A 20,463-nucleotide genomic window follows, 5' to 3' on the forward strand; every position below is an offset into this window, starting at 1 on the left:
GGGGTTGATCAGGGCTATGGGGAGAGAGCGGGGGAGTGGGGTTGATCAGGGCTATGGGGGAGAGCGGGGGAGTGGGGTTGATCAGGGCTATGGGGGAGGGGGGGAGTGGGGGTGATCAGGGCTATGGGGAGAGCGGGGGGGTGGGGGGGGGGGAGCGGGGGAGTGGGGTTGATCAGGGCTATGGGGAGAGCGGGGGAGTGGGGTTGATCAGGGCTATGGGGAGAGAGCGGGGGGAGTGGGGTTGATCAGGGCTATGGGGAGAGCGGGGGGAGTGGGGTTGATCAGGGCTATGGGGAGAGCGGGGGGAGTGGGGTTGATCAGGGCTATGGGAGAGAGGGGGGAGTGGGGTTGATCAGGGCTATGGGAGAGAGCGGGGGGAGTGGGGTTGATCAGGGCTATGGGGAGAGGGGGGAGTGGGGTTGATCAGGGCTATGGGGAGAGGCGGGGGAGTGGGGTTGATCAGGGCTATGGGGAGAGGGGGGGGGGGTTGATCAGGGCTATGGGGAGAGAGCGGGGGAGTGGGGTTGATCAGGGCTATGGGGAGAGAGTGGGGGAGTGGGGTTGATCAGGGCTATGGGGAGAGAGTGGGGGAGTGGGGTTGATTTGAAAGCTCTTTTCAAAGAGCCGACAAACACGATTGGCCGAATGGCCTCCTTTTGTGGTGCAAAATGTTATGATCCTACATCTGATGCCATTAAATTGCAGTACGCCGATGGCTAATTTATCCATTAAGGAAACAACCCCCATTCTCAACCCTATACCTATCCAAGTGGGAACCTGCTGACACAGTACCTTTAAACATTTCTTTTGATCTGCTGGGTCCTAAATCCAATCGGTACAATTTAACACACATAAAAGTGTCGGAAAAGCTCAAGTCAAGTGCGATTTACGGGTTTTTGCTCGCTGCTAAAAAGGGCGCTCAAACCAAGCAGATAAAAGCGGAAAGCGAACAAAATTTGGAATCCATTAAAGATGAAAGTGAGTCCGGTCGCTTTGGCAACCTCATCTGAACAGGTCGCAGACGTTCCCAACCTTACCCGTGTTATCTTCAAGCCAAGTCGAACACATCACATCCACGTGCCAGAGAGGCGCAGGAATGCTCTCTCGGAAAGCAACCCGACTGTCTGGACGTGAGAACCAGATGTGCTTCAGTCTGACTGGCTGTCAGCAGTTGACAGCCCAACTTCCTGCTTTCTCAACTGTTCTCAACAATACATCTGGATCACAAGAATGAACCTAATTTCAACCTCACCTCCAGATTAAATCATCTCCTACAGGTTTGTTTGAACTACTAACACATCGAAACTAGTTGAAGGGTAACAGTTTCTTGATTTGTTTGCCACATGTTTTCAACCCCGCATTTTGTAATAACCGCCCTGAGTCTTTCTCGCAAAGTTTTAGACGTTGAAAGGTTTTTAATGGAGCTTAAAATCGATTTTCAATAACTTAAAATACGTCAGCGAAAACACCAATAAAAAACACTAGAGATTTTTAATTAGTATCATCAAAAATATACAGAGAACACGATTAATAGAGGTTCTACATAGATACATATATCAATCGGGTGCTGAAAATGTACCCAAATTAATTACAATAAAGCATTAAGTTGGATTAAGAGCTGGTCAATGTAAGACATACTAAGTTAGCCAGACCACTTATGTTGCAGTAGCCAGCACTATAGTCGAGGTATCCTCTCCTTTCCTAATCCGTTTCTCCATTAAAAACAAGGCAATCGATCCAAAATACCGTGCACAAAAACAGGCTCCCTTCAATAGCAAATCTCAAAAGCATCTGCGTGACACACACTAGTTACGTTTGCAGAAAAAAAAGTGAATGAATGAATGACTAAAAAGCTCAGAGCTGGCTCGAGAGGTGCAAAGGTCAGTGAACGGAAAACAAGTTGGCTGTCATTTAATTACACAATAGTAAAAGGTTGGAAATCGGAGAATAGGGTGACATACATTACACCACACACACACATAGCACACACATGCACTCACACTCACTCACGCGCACACACGCACACAATCCTTCGACAGTTCTATTGTAGTTAAAAATCAAAAGACAGACTGTTGACCAGGTACAAGTTACTTCAGGTGCTGGATGGTACAAATTACATTTCAATCTCTGGGAGCGCAAGTGAAAAGTGCACAGATGCCATATTTCATTTCCTACACACAAACAATTCAATCTGCGGTTCGCAAACTAAGTATTCAGCTTTTTCACATTATATTTGCTGTATTAGATGCCATAAATATACAATTCTGAACAGTATATACACATTTCAAGATTTACCAGAAAATCCAAGATCTGACCCCCTCCACATCGGAACAATTTCAAGTAAATTTCAAGCAGGCGAGAAAGGGAAAAATGATATGAAATCTTGGAAGTTTGCTAAGTGGTTAGTAACATAGCAGCTGCTAATGTTTTAGCTTGGACATTCTCGGGTTTCACACTCACACTGACTGCTCCTACCATAAATCGAACTGTGTTTTTCTTAAAAAAAATCTATAATTGGGACTGTCCATCTCCGGGAATAGAGAGCATTTTGCAAAGAAAAAAAGTCACTTCCATTTCGAATTAGACCAATAGGTAATCCGTTTAATTGGAGAGTTTAATATGAAATTGGATATTTTTCATCTGTGCAAATAATGCCAGCTCAGCGAGCCTCCAACTCTGCTCATTTTGTGAGCAGATTTCCAGAGGAAGGTGGGAGATGATGATGTTATACACCTTCAGGGCCAATTCTGTCTGTTCGGTACCTGTCCCCTTTGAGGAGACGTTCAAAACGGTCTCGGCATCGCAGCCCAGTCTCTCAGCTGCCGAGACACAAGCCCAGGAAGCTGAATAAATACGGGGTGACCATAACGTCGTGATACCATTACAATCTCCAATAGGTCTTCAAGAAATGACGATATATTTTGTTTGTTTGGATAATAAGGTAGTTGTCACGACTTTTTGGTCACCCTGTATAAACCTGTATAAGCAAGATCACTTTTTTTGGGAAATAAAGACATAAAGAAGGATATTAAAACGTGACCTTACAGGGTACTACTTCCTGTGTAGATCACCTCACCAATCCCCAAATTAAACACTCACCAGCCCATCGCTCCTCCTTTATCCCGGTGACAAATTGATGGCGAGAGACATCTTCCCACTGAGCAATCCTCTGGGTTAAGCGATTCCTGCGTTTGAATGTTCTCAAAAATACACATGAATTTGAGTACTTGACTCTACTCATTTTGCCCCAGATTGGTTAAAACCCCCAATTGCCCTCGGGGGGAATTAAAAAATCCAGTTGCAATCTTAAAGAAATCCAGTGCAAGTTGGAGGAAAAGACAATTCTTTTTGATTCCTCGTTTCTTTTTTTTCCCCCGACCCCGAGGATAAAGAAGTCTTTTTCAGCAGATTGCCTCAGTGCCACACAGCAAAGAAATAAGCTGCGTGTGTGTTGTTGCCTGTGTAGCGCATGTCCGATGCTAACAGGGCATAACCTGTGCTGTGCAGAATCCCACCGGAGATGGAAAGGAATTAGAAACAAGAACCACATTCTGGTACGTTGTAATTGAGGGAGCGGCTGATATCTAGGTCTAGGTCTAGCCAGCCCCGCGCAAGGAATCTCAGCCAGTCACCCATTCACAGATCCTCAGCAGATTTAGATTGAATGGGGCAAAAAGGCCACCGTTATATTCTAGACGATATGGGATTTCAAACATGGCAAAGGCTTTTCTGGACAGTGTGATTCTCGGATGGTGTCTGTCTGTCTGTCTGTCTGTCTGTCTGATCAGTGGCTTTCCTACAATAGATGCACTTTGTACCATAAACAAACCATAAAACAAGGTGGTGGGGATTCAACAAGCTTTTTTTTAACGTAAAGACAGGCGAGTTTCATTGCTTTCTCAAGCCTCACTATCCTGAAGTGACTCTGCTTTTGAAAGAGATAAGGTGCGCTATTTATGCAGTATCTCTACAAAGAGAAGGCTTATGTATTACATATCTACTCAGAGGCAGACAATCCATTCCCCCTGTTATTCAGGGAAGGAGGGAGGGAGGGGAGAATCTAGGGTACAGTCGGATTTGGTCGGAGCAGTCATTGCAAGTTAGCGGTTTCTGAATATCAGGAAACAAAACAATTCCTATAACGCTGACAACACAGGTTACCACCTGAATATTGTCAGCATCACAGTGAACACTACAGTAGTCTTTAATCCCATTCACACGACAGCTGTGACATGAAGTGCTCATTTGCAACAAAGCTTCTCCCAGCGTGCAGACCCAGAAACAAATCACTTCGACCAAAACCTCCCACAAATTACATGGACCAGTAAGAAAAACCTTCCAGGGGTCACACACTGGACCAATACTAGGGAGGACATTTCCTGGTGGACACAACTGCTGAGCTGCTTTACCCTACAATGCCATCTCCCAACATTCAGTAGTTCACACATTAAAATTTAGGCTTCAAAAATAATTGCGGTTTTAAGTGTGAATTTTGTGCTCATCCAATACATTAATCATCATCCTTGCATTTGATATCGCGCCTTTCACATCGGGACATCTCAAAAAGAGTTTTGCAGAATTTAGCGTGAAGTGCAGCGACTGTATTTCGTAGATGAGAGATGAGAAGGTTGTTAAGTCTTTCCCACATTCCCATTTTGAAAGCCCAGTGTCGGGATCAAACACTCTGAACATGGTTAGATAAAAACAAAGCTACTTCAGGGTGACTCAGCGCTGAAATTCTACCCAAGTGAGATGCCGTTTCTCACACACCTCCTGTACTCCTCTCAGTGATATTAAGCTCTATTTTCACAGTTTTGTGCTCTGCATTCCATTCTTCCCTCAAACCCATCTCACCCTTATCACAAGCTTGGAGATGCAAGGCTTTTCTTCCCACCAATTTGGGCGAGATTCAAACCCAGGTCACAACATGCTAATAATAATAATAATAATAATCCTTGCATTTGATATAGCGCTTTTCACAACTTCTAGACGTCCCAAAGCGCTTCACAGAATATACTGTAAAGTGAATTGACTGTATATTTGTGGGCAAACACGGCAGCCAATTGCGCACAGCAATGTCCCACAAACAGTCGTGGATTGAAAATGACCAATTTATAATTGTTTTATTTTGGAGGGGTTATTATTAGGCTCTGTGTGGAGTAAGGAAACTTGCCCAAGGTTTCGCCCTCTGCCTGGAATTGAACTCAGGTCTCTCACTTGCAAAGCGAGTGCTCTAACCACTGAGCTACAGGACTCCACTAATGTAAGTCATTCAGTCCAGCTTCTGTTCCGAAAGCCCATCACCTATCCCAAGCCGCTTTGCAATGAGAATTTCTGGTAAACTATTGAAATCATTGGGGTTCAGCAGCTTCAAACAATCCCACCCATACAGTAAGCCTCACAACTGGTGCAGTTCTGTATTTCTCACCCATCAACCCTCTCCACGCCTTTGCTCAAACAGCGAGTGTGGAGCAGTGTGGTTAACAAATGTTAATAAATTCACTAATACTGTACTTCCTTCACGCAACAGCTAGTCAAGTTAGTAATTCCTCCCGAGCAAACCAACAAGCATATCTATCTCAAGGCAGCAGCTGGGCATTCCCTGGTCTTCAAGTATGTAAACAAATGCTGACTGTCAGGCGGCCCGATTCAACCCTAATAAATAGAACGCTCCCCATTGCCTACAGTTTCTTTAATCCTCTCCAGAAAGGAAAGCCTCCAGTTCTGTCAGTTTCTGAATCAGCAACGAATCGATCTCCCCCTCGCGTGGGGAGGGTTTTCTGCGACGGGTGCGACTTGGAACCTTCACTCCGGAGTGCGCTCGACGCTTCCTGGGAAGGGTGTAATCCTGGAATTCCAACAGCCGCTTGCGCTTCTGGAGGCTGGTGCACACAAAGGAGCCTTTCTTGAGGACAGGTTCTTCAAAGATTGTCTCAAGGTATTTGCTGCAGAGAGAAAGCAAAATGGCAGTTAAGTAGGATGTTTTGCGCACATGCTTTTCAACATTTGCAACAGCCAATGTGGAGAAGGAACGAGGCTTAACAACAACAACAACTTGCATTGATACGCCTCCCTCCGCGCTGGGTAGCGTCCGGGAGCGTGTGTTTAAGATGTTGGGTCGATGTAAAGGTGGAAGCGTGAAATGCCATCCTGCAACTCATTTGTTAAAAGCTGTGGGTGTTTTGGTCGGAGGGCGTGTCTGACACGAGCAGAAACCCATCACCACGCTCAGCTGGGTTTGGAGACTCTCAAGCACAGAGATGGGCTTGGTTTCCGCGTGCGTCAGACACCCGGCTGACCCCCAAAATATAAAAAGGCTGTCCAAAATAATCGATGCAAGTATTGGTGGTTCCAGGTGATCAAAATCAATGAACACATTAAACCACATTATGCTTTAGTAATTTTGTCTGAGAGTGGGACTGTTTTCATCTCATCTCATGGTTTTACGCCTCAAGTTGACAACACTGCCACTTGGTGGAGAATCGCTCAAAAGACCCAGAACAATGCACACTGTGATACAGATGGGTTACACACAGTCAGCCGTTTTCCCCCCCTATATAAAAAATATTCTTTATGCAGGCTGGACTGTGATACGCCATTATTAGAGAATATTTGACTGCGTTTTGCTGTAAGAATTATTTTTCTGAGTCGGGAACGGAATGCCCATTCTCTTCCCCAGGAGGGACACAACCTGCTCACCGAATTCTGGAGAGTTTGAGGTGCAGGATGATGAGAGCCAAGCCCTGTGGGCTCCAGAGGGAGCGCTCAAATCGGTCAATCAAAAATCGCAATTGTACATTCGTGTTGGGGTAACCGTTGGGAGTTTTAAACTTGATAAAACACCACAGCTTGGCATTGAGGGCACTGTCTGGTAAGCTTTCCCTCTGCTTGTCCAGTCAGGAGCACCTTGTTCATTGAGGCTTTGGCTTACAGGGTTAACAGAAGACGAGTGGGAAGAGTGAGTGACTGACGTGACCTTCTAAGTCCTGCCGAGGAGCCAGGCTGTCATCAGCGCTGCCCTGGAAACCCGAAGACCTGCCGGGCTCATGAAGCAGACTACTGACATTTCTGACAATTAATTGTCAAACATGTCACCCTGGAGCCAGCTCACCCCACCATGACCCCCCGCTACACACACACTCCCACCCCACACAAGCATTAGAACTGAAGTAAAACAGTCCACAGAAAATACTCTCAAGCTTACCTGTTTGCAGATGGAGACTTGTAGTTTTTATTGGTGTAGATTTCTTCCAAACTAAATTCTTTCTTCTTTAACCTAGGGTAAAAGCACACAATAGTATTGGTAGAATCGCCAGGTTAAAACTGGCCGCTCTCTTTTGGTTTGAAACGAGTTTGATGCTGTGATGGCTGAACTAACCTCTTGGGTTTGGGCAGTCCCATGGGGGTGAGATTAGTGTCTTGTTTCGGAATGGTTTTCCGGATTCGAATTTGCGAGACTTTTCTTGTGGACCCCTTTGGTTTTCGTTTGGTTTCATCTGGTGGCGCACAGACCTAAACACCAGCAAAATCGGAAACGGAGATTCATTATTTGAAATAAAAAGGATGACACTTCACACTGTCCTTTTGAGAGGTTACTTTTCAGCGTTTTACAAAGAAGGTAACTCCTGGACACCGGCTCATAATGACTAAATAATAACAACAATAATAATACTTGCATTTGATACAGCGCCTTAGGCACTATACAAATGTAATCTTGTTATCACGTCTTCTAGACATCTCAAAGTGAGATAGGATACACTGTAAAGTGAATTCACTGTACATTTTGTAGGCGAAATGCGGCAGCCAATTGCGCACAGCAGTTTCCCACAAATAGTTGTGGATCGAGTGAACAAATTTTTTTGTTTTTTTTTGTTTTAGTTTTGAAGGGATTATTCCCCCAGAAAAGTGATTCACCAATCGACTAACAACCAGGTTCCTAGTTACTGCTGGTTAAACAGAGGCTTGTAGAGAAGGGAAACTTGGCCAACATTTCAACCTGACCCGGGAATAGAACCCAGGTCCTCTCGCTTGCGAGGCGAGTGCTCTAACCACTGAGCTACAGGAATCCATTTTGAGAATGTAACCGACGGGACACATTTTCAGACTCATTCATTACCCAACAGAAACAGGGAATGGCCTGTTTTATGTACCTCCTTTTGTTCTGAGCACAGTTGATTTTCAACACTGGGGGCAGGGGGTAAAGCTGCTGGGAAGATGCTCAAGTCAGTAACAGTGCATTCTGCTGGTGAGGTAGGCAGGTCTGACACAGCAGGACACAGCTCTCTGAGATCCAAAGGCCGCACTTCACTGTGGGAAGGGACAGAAGTACAAACATATATTCTTTAGGGGAACAGGGAATAAACCCTCCAAATATTAGAAGCTTCTCTCAGTCTTAATGGACTTGCTCCTCCCTACCTCTGTGACTTCCTAACCCCTTACCAACCTGTCCCCGCCCTCCGCTCAGTCGACTCCAGCCTGTTTCACATCCCCCGCCTTTCCAGCCCCACCATTGGCTGCCCCCACCTTCTGGAACTCCATCCCACAGTCCCTCCACCTCGCCCCTGTCTCAAGACCCTTCTCTTCGACCGTGCATTCGGTCACCCGCCTACCCCTCCCCTCCCCACCCCTCCAACCCTCCTGATCCCAACCACCAGCTCGGATGCAGATCCCTGACTGTCCAGCGCCTTGGGACGTCCTCCTGACGTGAAAGGCGCTATTCACATGTAATTTGTTGTTGTTAACAGAATTCACAAAATTACCAAAGTTAAACTCAAGTTTACCCCCTTCCTTCTCCCCGATAGAAATATTGAGCTACATTCCACAAGTAATTATTTTCAGGAAAACTGAATAGTTAATAAATATCCATTGTAGCAGAAATTTCTAGTTTAGCTCACAACACAAAGTCACGTGCATTAACGCACAAGTTGAATGCTTAACACTCACATTCTCTCACTGGTCTGTAGAAACAGCAAAGGTTTAGTTCCACTGAAGTTTGTTCCATTCTTGGTGACCAGATTGGATAGGAAATAGCTGGGTAAACAAGAGAGTCATATGGTTAATGAGAGAAGAGTTTATCAGCAAATATCTTTACATAACTCCACAAAAAAAAACACAGAAAAGCTACAGAACCACCTGTGATGCTCAAGTGAACCCTCACCTGGTGGCCTTATAAGGGGACTGAATTTAGGACTAAAAGGATTATTCTTTAAAAGAGTCAGCAAAGACACGATGGGCCGAATGACCTCCTGTGCTGCACATTTCTAAGGTTCTGCGATGCTCCAGCTTCACAAGAACAGTGAAAGATCATTCCCCCTCCCCACGGTCAGGCAGTAAAGCCCCTTACCCATGTGAAACCCAGCCTAACACACACACACACCATCAATCTCACAGGTTTCGGTCAGTGACGTTACTAATGTCAGCCAGTGCAGCCAGTAATAGAGTGTTAGGGAGGGACTGGGAGTGAACAGCCAGAGCTCAATTGCTGAACTCTGTCCTGAGACTGCTGGAAAGTGACTGTGAACATTTTACAAGCAAAATATACAGTCACTACACTTTACAGTGTATCCTGTGAAGCGCTTTGAGTTGTCTCGAAGACGTGATAAGGCCCCACATCAAATGCAAGGATTATTATTAGGACACGATTGAGCTCAATTGCATTAACTGGAATTATCCTATAGTGCTCTCAGCACAGATAAACCTACATTTCAATGGGAATCAGGAATTTATATTCAGTAAGTTTACAACTGAATCCAATTAGTTACAAGATAGTTGAGTACTATTATAAAGTGCATTATTGTCAGTGAGTTGAGAATTTTACTTAAAGCTCAGAGGCTTGAATTGCAATGGGGTCACTCAGCTCCTCAGACTAGTAAAGGTCCCTTAAGAGTAGGACCATAAAATGAGAACCAAGTTTAATTGTGGAGAGGAAAGAGATACAAAAGTTATCGGAGCCAGTTCAACTCCAACAAAAAAATGATATGGTACCTTTTATGGGAGGACATCTCAAAGCGCTGAACAGACAAGGGTTTACACCTGAGCTGGGGGCTAGATTCAAGAGGAGTGGTGGAGGGTGGGGGGGGCAGTGTAGAAAATAACCAAAGGCGCAGTCAAAGCAGAAGGTCTTGAGACGGACCTTGAAGGAGGGAAGGAGTGAGATGAAGGGACTATTTATTTTCAGTCAAGAGGCTGAAGTCTTATCTAACTCACAAGTCCCTTTCAGTCCTCGGTAGATAGACAATCTTTGGCTTTCCATCACACAATACTGTAAACAGGAAGCAAACTGCTTCTGACTTTAGGCTGTGCAGCCTGTTCCCATCGCTGCACAATTAATTCTCTTCTTCATTCGAGATTAGCCATTTTATAGCACATTGATCATCTTTAAGTTACTGACAATTAGCTGCTGATTGGATAAGATTCCAGTCTGAGAACTTAAAGTCTCCGTTTCCCCCCATTTGAGTGCTATGATTTTTTTGTTGTTAGAAAATTAGAAAATGCAAATCTGCAGTGTTTAAAGATTAACTGATGCGTTAGGCCTGCTGCGAGGTTCTTCATGTGTTGGGTTGCTGGAGGAATGGACACATTAGACACCGAAGGCCAATTATCCATTTGAAGAATGAAGAGTTGGGAGAGGTACGAGCAGTTCCCGTGGTTACACAACCCCATCCTACAACTCCACGTGAAGAAAGAGCCAGGGGAATGTTAGAATGCCAAAATTAAAAAGCTACAGGAGACCTAGGATTAGATAGGCACTGATTCACTAGAGTGACTTCATCCTGTAAAGTGCATTACCAGAAGTAATGCAACCTCCATTGACTGCGCTTACCTGGGACTGGTTCCCATGCTCATCCTTTTACAGTTGTTTGTAGAGCCAGTACTTGACGCAAATGATGGACCATGTTGGTTCCACCAGGACACTATTCTACCTAAGCTACAGGGCATCGACGGAAACAGTTTGTCCAAAGGAACTGGGATGTTTAATCCTTTCAAGTGTTCTTCGAATCGAGTCAGAAACAGGCGCTGGACGGTGGGGATCTTGCTACCCAAACGACGTCTCCTGGTCCATACTCTATAACAGCCTGGAGATGAAAGTGCTAGAATCGTGGGCAACCCAAACTTTGAGCGATTGCATGTGCACATCCTAGTCTTGCAAAGCGTGGAAAGTGGCCAGGAATTCTTACCAAAGCCATTCAGCCATTGCAAAATTGCCCAGGCATCTTCACTTGAATAACCAGGAAGGGTGCACCAATCAGTCCGTCTGGAGATGCACTGTTCCATTGCTTCATCGCTAATGGTTAATGAGGAAAATATTGGAGCTAATTTGACGCCTGAAGAAACGGGGAAAATAGGAGTAACAAAATGTGTATGGTTATTCCGAGGCACCAGATAGTTTCTAGAAGACCAAGTTAGAGGCTGGAGCTTCGTGGGGACTCCACACTGATCTTGACTGAGGTTTGGCATGCAAGTCGAATTCCAGCAGGATTTCAGTTCAGTATTCAAGCAAAAATTCTGATCCATCCATTCTGGGGCTTGAAAGATACTACACATGTCCACAGCTTGTAACATCTCCAACTTCTGCAAGGATGCTGGCTCCATTTTCACACATTTGGCAGAAACCATGTTGCCTGCTGAGGTGGCTAGCTTTTCTATTGGGACAAGTTCACCAGACAATTCACTAAACACTGGAGCATTAACTGCATTAACAGGGATATTCTCTGGTTTTGTTTCTCCCAGTTGCAGGACCCTTTCGCCCACATCAGACGTGTCATACTTGGGGTCGTCTCGGCTACAGCAATCGAACCTCACTGCAGTGCTATCAATGAGCTGCAGTTTGGAGTAAAGTGGATTACAATGTGCTAAAAGCACTGCGGAGTTTAACTCTCCCAGCTTTAATATTGAATCATTTTCTTTAATCGTACTTCTGAGTCCAGTCCTTCTGTAGCAAAGGGTTTGGTCCTTATCCACTCGATGGTATTCAACAGCTCCAAATGCACCCATGTTTCTATCTGGCGCAGTCGGGGAATGTTCATTTCCAACACGGTTCACTTGCTGCTCTTTGCTTTGAACGAATATAGATGTGTGGTCAGTCGACTTTACTGAAACAGAGTGCAACTCATGTTCAGTCACCTTCATTGCTGTGCACCAGTGACCAGCACAACACAGAGCGTTGTTTGGCCTGTAAGCACAAACCTCGGCCAGAGATTCAGAGGCTTTTCTCTTCCGGGACCTGTTGTCAGCAGACCTTCCACCTGAAGGCATCTGGTTGAGCATAATAGCAGCAAGCCCCTCACTAACTAATTTTGCTCCTTTAATCTTTGCCATTACTTCAACTTCCGTGTTATTAGGTAACAAAATATCTGAAGGCATTTGGCTGGTCACCTCACTTGCTGACGGACACTCTACAGGCACTGGTTTGAAGATCACATTTTGTGCAAATGTTTCCATAGTTACTGCAGTGTCTGGAAATGCCTTAGCCCACATACTCTCTGCAAACACCTCATTGTTTCTTGCATCTTCCTCAGGCACTTCATTGGCAATCTCAACATCTGGAATGATCTCCGTTGTTGCAGTAACCCCTGGAGGTATTTCCAGCATTGCATGGGTTGCCCCATCTGTTTCGGAGACTTTATTGGCTTCCACCACACCCTCGGCAGACGTTTCCAAGGTCACTGCTGTATCTGGAGGTACCTCAGTCACGCCGTCGGTCCTCACATCATCTGTTAATGTTTCATTCGCCTCCACACCAGTTGGCGCTATCCCCTTAGCTACGAGAACTCCAGGCTGTTCAGAAGCCACATTCCTGGTTGCGACATCTTTGTCAGATGTTTCACCATCTAAGTCACCCTTTGTGGACATCTGTGTAGTTGCTGTAGCAGCAGGTGTAGGTGCCCCAGGCAATCTATTGATTACAACACCTTTTTCTGAGATTTCAATGGCTTCCTCATCCTGTCGAGGCGTCTCTGTAGTTGCTGTAGCATCTTGAGGCATCTCAACCACTGCATTGCTGGTCGCACCTTCTCCAGACTGGTTATTGGCTTTCAAATCTTCTGAGGAGATCTCCTCATCTTCCAGTGCTACAGCACCAGGCTGTCCAAAAGACACCACATGTTTTTCAGACACTTCATTGTCTATCACACATGGGGCAGATATCTCCATCTCTGCTGTAACATCTGGAAGTTGCTCGGCCGTCCCGAGTGTTGTATTTCTCTCACTCTCTGAAGAGATCTCTGGAATTGCTCCTGTGTTTGGATGTGCCTGATTAGCCATCTCATTTTCTAGAGGCATTTCATCAGCTCCCTCACTTTCCGTAGACAACTCCGTAGCCACCGTCCAACCTGAATGTACCAAAGCATCAATGGCCACACCTTCTCCAGACATTTCATTCGCAATCATACCTCCTGCAGCCATTTCCAAGGACTCTGCTATATCGGGCAGAACCTCGACCACCCCACTGGTGAGCACAAGTTCTCCCGATGGCTCAATCGGGATTTGACCCTCCGCAGAATTACCTAGCGTTGATGCAGAAACGAGAGATACCTCAGTCACTCCGTTGTTTGCGATACACTCTGGGATTGCAGCGTCTCCCTCACCCTCTGCAGACCTCTCAATGGATGATGTAGCATCCGGAGGCATCTTAGTCATTCCAGTGGTTGTTACACCTTCCTCCGATACATCTTCGACTTCCACACCCTCAACAGAAATCTCCTTAGACAATATAGCAGCACATCGCAGTCCAGATGCCATCTCACTGGGTGTCACATTTTCAGACAAGTTATTGGTTACCACACTGTCCACAGCCATTTCCATGGGTCCTGTAACATCTGGAGATGCTTCAGTCACCTCACTGGTCACCATATCTTCAGATACCTTATTGGGTACTGCACCTTCTCTAGATGTCTCCATGGCCACTGCTACATTTAGAAGTTCTTTAATCTCATTACTTGTCACACTTTCTTCAGCTGGATCACTTTCTGCAAACATTGCCACTGCTGCATCTGGAGGAACATCAGTCACTCTGTGAGTTGTCACTGCTCCAGACACCTTGTTGACTATCTCACCTTCTGCAGGCAGTTGCATAGTCCCCATCACACCTAGACATACAGAGGCCAGAGCAATGATTGCTGCACTTTTTCCTGACATTTCTCTCCTCACTATACTCCCCGCAGCTAACTCCCAGGACACTGTTAGATCTGAAGGTTTCTCAGCCACTTCAGTGATTTCTGCCACTTCTGGACGATCGATGAACATCTCAACTTCTTCAGACATGTCTTTAACAGCTCCAGTATCCTCTGCCAACCCAGTGGTTGCCACACTTGCTCCTAAGATTTCAGTAGCTATATCGGCTTCTGCAGTCATCTCCATCTCAGCCAACCCATTGGTCTGAATGCCTTCTCTAGACATTTCATTGACTTTCACACCCTCTGAGGAGTTGTCCTTTGTTGCTGTAACACCAGGATACACAGAAATCACCTCACGATTGGGAACATCTTCCGCTGACAGCTCACTGCTTATCTGACTCTCTGCAGACATTTCCATTGTTGTGGGAAGAAAATCTGAAGGGACCTCAGCAATCACGTTTGTGGCACTTTCTCCAGACCTCCTACTGGCTACCACACCTTCTGTGGACATTGCCGTGGCTGTCGTTTGGTCTGGAAGTGCCTTGGTCATCCAGCTGGTTTTGATGACTTGTCCAGGCAATGCATTGAGCATCTCCCCCTTATCAGACATCACTGCTGTTACTCTGTCTGCAGGCACCTCAGGTTTCTCAATGCTCGTCTCCCATTGATATCCACCATTGGCAATAATACCCTCTGCAGACTTTGATTCAGACACAGTTGTATCTGGAAGTAACTCAGCCACCTCATTGGTAATTGTATCTTCCCCAGCAGCTTTATTGGATACATGGCCTTCTGCAGATACCTGTAATCTTGCTGCAGTGCCTGGTGGGATAACCGCCGTTATCCCATCAGTTTTCCCAACTTCTCCAGACATCTCATTGAGTATCACACACCCTGCAGACATGTCCCCAGTAAATGTGTCTGAAGGAATCAAAGCCAGTGCATTCATTCCCTCAACTTCTTCAGACATTTGATCAGCCATCACACCTCCTGCAGATATCACCATAGTTACTGGAGTTACATCAGTCGCTGTACTGGTTGTCACACATTCTTCAAATGGTTCAGTGATGGTGGCATCACCTGACGAAATCTCCATAGTAGCCGTGCCTGGAGGCATCTCAGCCACCTCATGGGTAATCGCGTCGCCTTCTCCAGAGGCTTCAGTGGCCATCTCGTCCTCTGCGACCATCTCCATAATTCTTGTTGTGTCTGGAGGAGCCTCAGTCACCCTACAGATTGTCATACCTTCCCCAGACAGGTCAGAGAGAGCCACAGGATAGGAGGAAACTTCCATAGCTGCTGCAATGGCTGTCGGTAACTCAATCATCTCATTGATTGTTACTCTTTCTCCAGAGACATCACTGACTATCTCACCCTCTGCAAACATCTCCATAGTCGTTGTTGGCTGCAGATGCACCTCTGCCATTCCATTGGCTCTCACATCTTCTGCAGGAACGTGATTAATTATCTTATCATCTACAGCCGTCTCCATAATTTCTATTGTACTTGGAGCTACTTCAGTGATCCCAATGGCTGTCACAGACTCTCCAGACAGGTCAGAAGAAATCTCCATAGAAGCTGTAATAGCTGGAGTTACCTCTTTCATCTCACTGGTCAAACCTTCCCCAGACATTTCACACTCTACAGATGTGTCCAAAGCTCCTGTTGTACCTAGAAGCAACTTTGCCAAACCATTGGATCCCACATCTTCTCCAGAGTCTTCATTGAGTATGTCACCCTTTGCTAACACCTCCCCACATGTTGTAGTATCTCGAGGTATTTCAGCCACTTCTTTTTTCGTCTCAGTTTCTATAGATACTACATCAGCGACCACACCCGGTCCAGATCTGGGTATATCTAGATATACAGAAACCATCTCAGTGGCTATTACACACTCTGCAGACTTCACCGAGGTCACTCCTGAATCTGGTAACACCTCAGATACCACAATTGTGGTCACATCTTCTCCAGACTCCTCAATGTCTACCCCACCTACTTCAGAGACCTCATTGCCTGTTCCACCCCCTCCAGAGAGACCTACAAATGCTGTAGGACCTTGAGGTACCTCAGGCATCGCATTGGTCACCACCTCATTTTCAGACACATCGGTGGCTATTCCACCTACTACAGTTGTCTTCATAGTCGTTGTCATGTCTGGTAGTGCCTCAGTCACCCGACTGGTTGCCACATTTTCTCCAGACACCTCAGTTGCTCTCTCACCTTCCGGAGACATGTCCATAGTTGCTGTAGCATCTGAAGGCACCCCAGCCAGCAGACTGGTCGTGACATTATTTCCAAGGGAGTCTTTGGCTATCGCAGACACAGCTGAATCTGGAAGTAACTCAGCCACCTCATTGGTAATTGTATCTTCCCCAGCAGCTTTATTGGATACATAGCCCTCTGCAGACATCTGTAATCTTGCCGCAGTGCCTGGTGTCATCTGTGGTGCCCCATCAGTTGTCCCAACTTCTCCAGACATCTCATTGGGTATTACACACCCTGCAGACATGTCCCCGGTAAATGTGTCTGAAGGAATGAAAGCCAGTGCATTCATTCCCTCAACTTCTTCAGACATATGATCAACCATCACACTTCCTGCAGATATCACCGTAGTTACTGGAGCATATGGAGTTCCGTCAGTCACTGTACTTGTCACACATTCTCCAAATGATTCAGCGATGACGATACCATCTGAAGAAATCTCCGTAGTAGTCGTGCCTTCACAGCTATCTGTAGTCGCTCTGGTGTCTGAACATTCATCAGGTAATTCAGTCATCACAATTTCTGAGGACCTTCCCAAGGATGCAGATACATCTGTCGGGACCTCTGGGATCTCACCGATCAGCATTGTTTTGCCACAAAGTTCAACAATTTCAGACATCTCCTCAATTGGCGTTGTGTCTGGAGGTCTATTAGCTATTCCATCGGCTTTTCCAGACATTAAATTTGCTGTCAAACATTCTGCGGAAGTGTCCATAGTTGCTGGGCCTAGAGATACATCAGCCACCCTATGGGTTGTTCCACCTGCTTCAGAAACATTAGCTATTTCACTCTCTCTGGTTGCAGGATCCAAAGGTACTTCAGTCATCCCATTGGTTGCAACATCTTCTCCAGACTTGGCGTATGAAGAAATCTGCACAATTTCTGTTGTGTCTGGAGTTATCGCAGTCATCTCCTTAGTGACTGCAAACACTGGATGTACAGAAACCTGCACATTTGTGGTCAAACCTTCTCCAAACTCTTTCTTGGTCAGCCCTACCTCTCCAGTCATCTCCAAGGTCATTGCAGTATGAAGAGGCACTTCAGCCACCCCACTGGTCATCACATCTCTAGATAGTTCAGTGAGTACATCTGAAGGTATGTCCATAGCTGTTGTTGGAGGCTCCTCAGTCATACTGGATGTCACACTTTCTCTGAACTCATCACAAATTATCTCACGCTCTTCAGATTTCTCCGCAATTGTATTAGGAGACACATTAGTCACCCCACTGGTTGTCCCAACATCGGCCACTTCATTAACTATCAAGTTTGCAGATATTCTCAAGGTTTTTGCTGTATCCCCGTTTGATACACCTCCACCAGACAGTCCAGCAAATATCTCATTGTCTACAGACATCTCATTAGTAGCTGTTGATTCTGGAGCCTCCTGAACCACCTCATTGATTGCCACACTTTCTCCCAGCACATCATTGACGGTTTTATCTGGATATACAGAAACTACTGCATTGGTTGTCTCAACTTCTTCAGACACTTTATTAGGTATCATACAGTCTGCAGATATCTCCATTGCGACTGGAACATCTAGAGGTTCCTCAGCAAACTCACTGGTTGTCACAACTGCTCTGGGAAGCTCAGTAAATATCTCACATTCTGAAATATTCTCCATTGGTGTCAAAACATCTGAGGGTACCTCAGTATTCTCACTGATTTTCATACATTCTCCAGGAAGCTCAGCGAGCATCTCATGGTCTGAAGAAACCACAATAGTTGTATTGTCGGGAGGTACAGAAGAGATCATGTTGTTTTTCAGTCCTTCATTCTCAACGACGGCTTTATCCTCTACGGACATCTTCGTAGGCATCTCATTGGTGGTTAAGTCTTCTGCAGATCCATCACTGGTTATCTCACCTGCAGATATTTCCATAAGTAGGGGAACACATGGATGCAAAGAAGCAATCATATCGGTTGCCACATTTTCTCCAGACACATCCTTAACCTTCTCATCTTCTGCTGATATCTCCATCGTTGGTGTAATATCTGTAGGAACTTCAGTCACCTCATTCGTTGTTATAGGCTCTCTGGCTGTTTTATTTGCTAACACACCATCTGCAAATATCTTCATGGTGACTTCAATACTTGGATGCATAGAGGTCTTCTCAACTTCTCTAGACATTTCGGTTGTTACCTCACACCCAGCAGACGTCCGTTTAGCTGCTGTTGTTTCTGAAGGCTTTTCCTCGGTCATCCCACTATTTATCACGACGTCTATTTTGGTGGCGCTCTCACACTCTGCAGGCACCTTGGTGGCAGCTGCAGTAAATGGACACTCTGCACCTATCCCATTGATTATTGCAATGTCTCCAAGCTCTTTACCTATCACACCCTCATCTGTAGACATCTCGACAGGTACAGCAATATCTTTCGGTACAGAAACCATCACACTGGACAGCACAATTTCTTCAGTCACTGCACTGGTTTTCTCACATTCTGCAGACACCTCGACAGACAGGTTCAGTTCTTGAAATATCTTGGACAAGCCATTCTCTGCAAACAATCCACTGATTTTCGTACTTTCCACCGGCACTTGATTGGCAATTTCACCCTCCATGGGCACTGCCATAGTTGCTTTATCATCTACATGCACCACAGGCAACAGGCCCACTGTAAACACTTCACTGGTAGGTACGCCTTCTCCAGGCACTTCAATGACTCCTTCACCCTTGGCAGACATTTTAACAATTGCTCCAGGATCCAGAGGTACGGCAGACAGTTTGCTTCCTGTGAGCTGATAGTTGGTTCTCACACCTTCTAAAGGCTCCATCTTTGCTATCTCAATATTTGCAAACATGTCGCCAGACACTGTGGTAACTGCTGGTGGCTCGGCTAATCTGTGCTCTACAAGTGCCCCGTTGTTCGGTGAAGTTTCTGAAGGCACCAAGTTTCCCACCTCAATGATTGCTGTATCTGTGGGAACTTCAGGAAACCTATTTCCTGCCTCATCACAAGTCAGAATTCCTCCAGTCACTTTGCCCCTGCAAACAAGTCACTGTCCAATGAATTCTGTGCAAGAGTTACATTGGCTGTTACATGATCTCGAACCAATTCACTGGTCAACTCATTCTCAGCACAAGATCTGCTGGCTATTGTGGTATATGGAGGCATCCATTCAGCTACCTCCCTGGTTATTACACCTTCTAAAGGCACATCTTTGACCAACTGATTATCTGCAAGCATTGAGCTATCTGGATATACCATAGCCATCTCTTTCTCTGCATGCAGCTGACTGGTAAGAACGCCTCCGACATTCATCTCTTTGGCTTCCTCCCTTTGTGCAAGTGCCTTGGCACCGGTCATAAGTGGTGTGGGCACTTTTGTTTTATCCCCTTGAATTTTGGAAGTGATGCTTTCTTCAGAATTGGGGTCAGAAACTCCAATTGTTCTTTGCATTTTATTGGCCAATACAGAAAGCAACCCATCATTGGCTATTTGCGGCTCAAACCTATTGCACAGAAAGTAATTACATTTTCTTTCACGTTGGTCCACATCAGTGCAAAACACTCCTTGTTCACAGTGATCCATGACCTCGGGATTCTCATATCCAACTACTAGTTGGACAAGGTCACAGTTATGATCATTTCCACCTGTTAGGAGAGAGAGAGAGAGAGAAAAAAATGGTAGTGCTGAACACTGAATATTTCCACAATTAGTTAGAAGCTTTCACAGGGATCTTATCCTGCAACTCAACAACAACTTATATTTGTACAGCGCCTTTCACCACGTCGGGAGGTCCATTAACTTGGTTAATTTTGTGAGTGATTATAATCATAAATAATCCGTGCATTTGATACAGCGCTTTATCACCTCCTCGAGACGTCTCAAAGCGCTTCACAGGATATATATATATAAGTGAGTTGACTGTATATTTTGCGGAGTTTGGTACAGGGACCGTTCAAATTAGAACTGGCTGGTTCAATGGTGTTCCACCGAGATGACAAAATATTAAAGAGGATAATGTCAAAACGGATAAATGTCTGGGGGGGGAGGGGGCGAGGAAGAAAAGAGAAAGTTTATTGACTGTACCACATTCAAGGTTCATTCCAGGGGTAGCAACAATGTGAAAACACAGGAA

At 45.5% G+C, this 20,463-nt stretch overlaps 1 protein-coding gene across 2 annotated transcripts in view; it reads right to left on the reverse strand.

The window, feature by feature from the left end:
- Positions 1-5,222: 5,222 nt before the first annotated feature.
- wu:fi75a02 overlaps positions 5,223-20,463 on the reverse strand; it is a 30,724-nt gene continuing 15,483 nt past the window's right edge. For both annotated transcript variants that reach the window (XM_042337150.1, XM_007910896.2), the window contains 6 exons: positions 10,823-19,975; positions 8,944-9,030; positions 8,151-8,307; positions 7,379-7,512; positions 7,205-7,276; positions 5,223-5,945 (listed from right to left, as the gene is read on the reverse strand). In XM_042337150.1, the coding sequence (XP_042193084.1) occupies positions 5,693-5,945; positions 7,205-7,276; positions 7,379-7,512; positions 8,151-8,307; positions 8,944-9,030; positions 10,823-19,182 (9,063 nt within the window). In that variant the 5' untranslated portion in view covers positions 19,183-19,975 and the 3' untranslated portion in view covers positions 5,223-5,692. The remainder of the gene's footprint in view (positions 5,946-7,204; positions 7,277-7,378; positions 7,513-8,150; positions 8,308-8,943; positions 9,031-10,822; positions 19,976-20,463) is intronic.

This window comes from Callorhinchus milii, unplaced genomic scaffold (genome assembly GCF_018977255.1).
Source record: "Callorhinchus milii isolate IMCB2004 unplaced genomic scaffold, IMCB_Cmil_1.0 Scaffold8, whole genome shotgun sequence".
Taxonomy (NCBI): Eukaryota; Metazoa; Chordata; class Chondrichthyes; order Chimaeriformes; family Callorhinchidae; genus Callorhinchus; species Callorhinchus milii.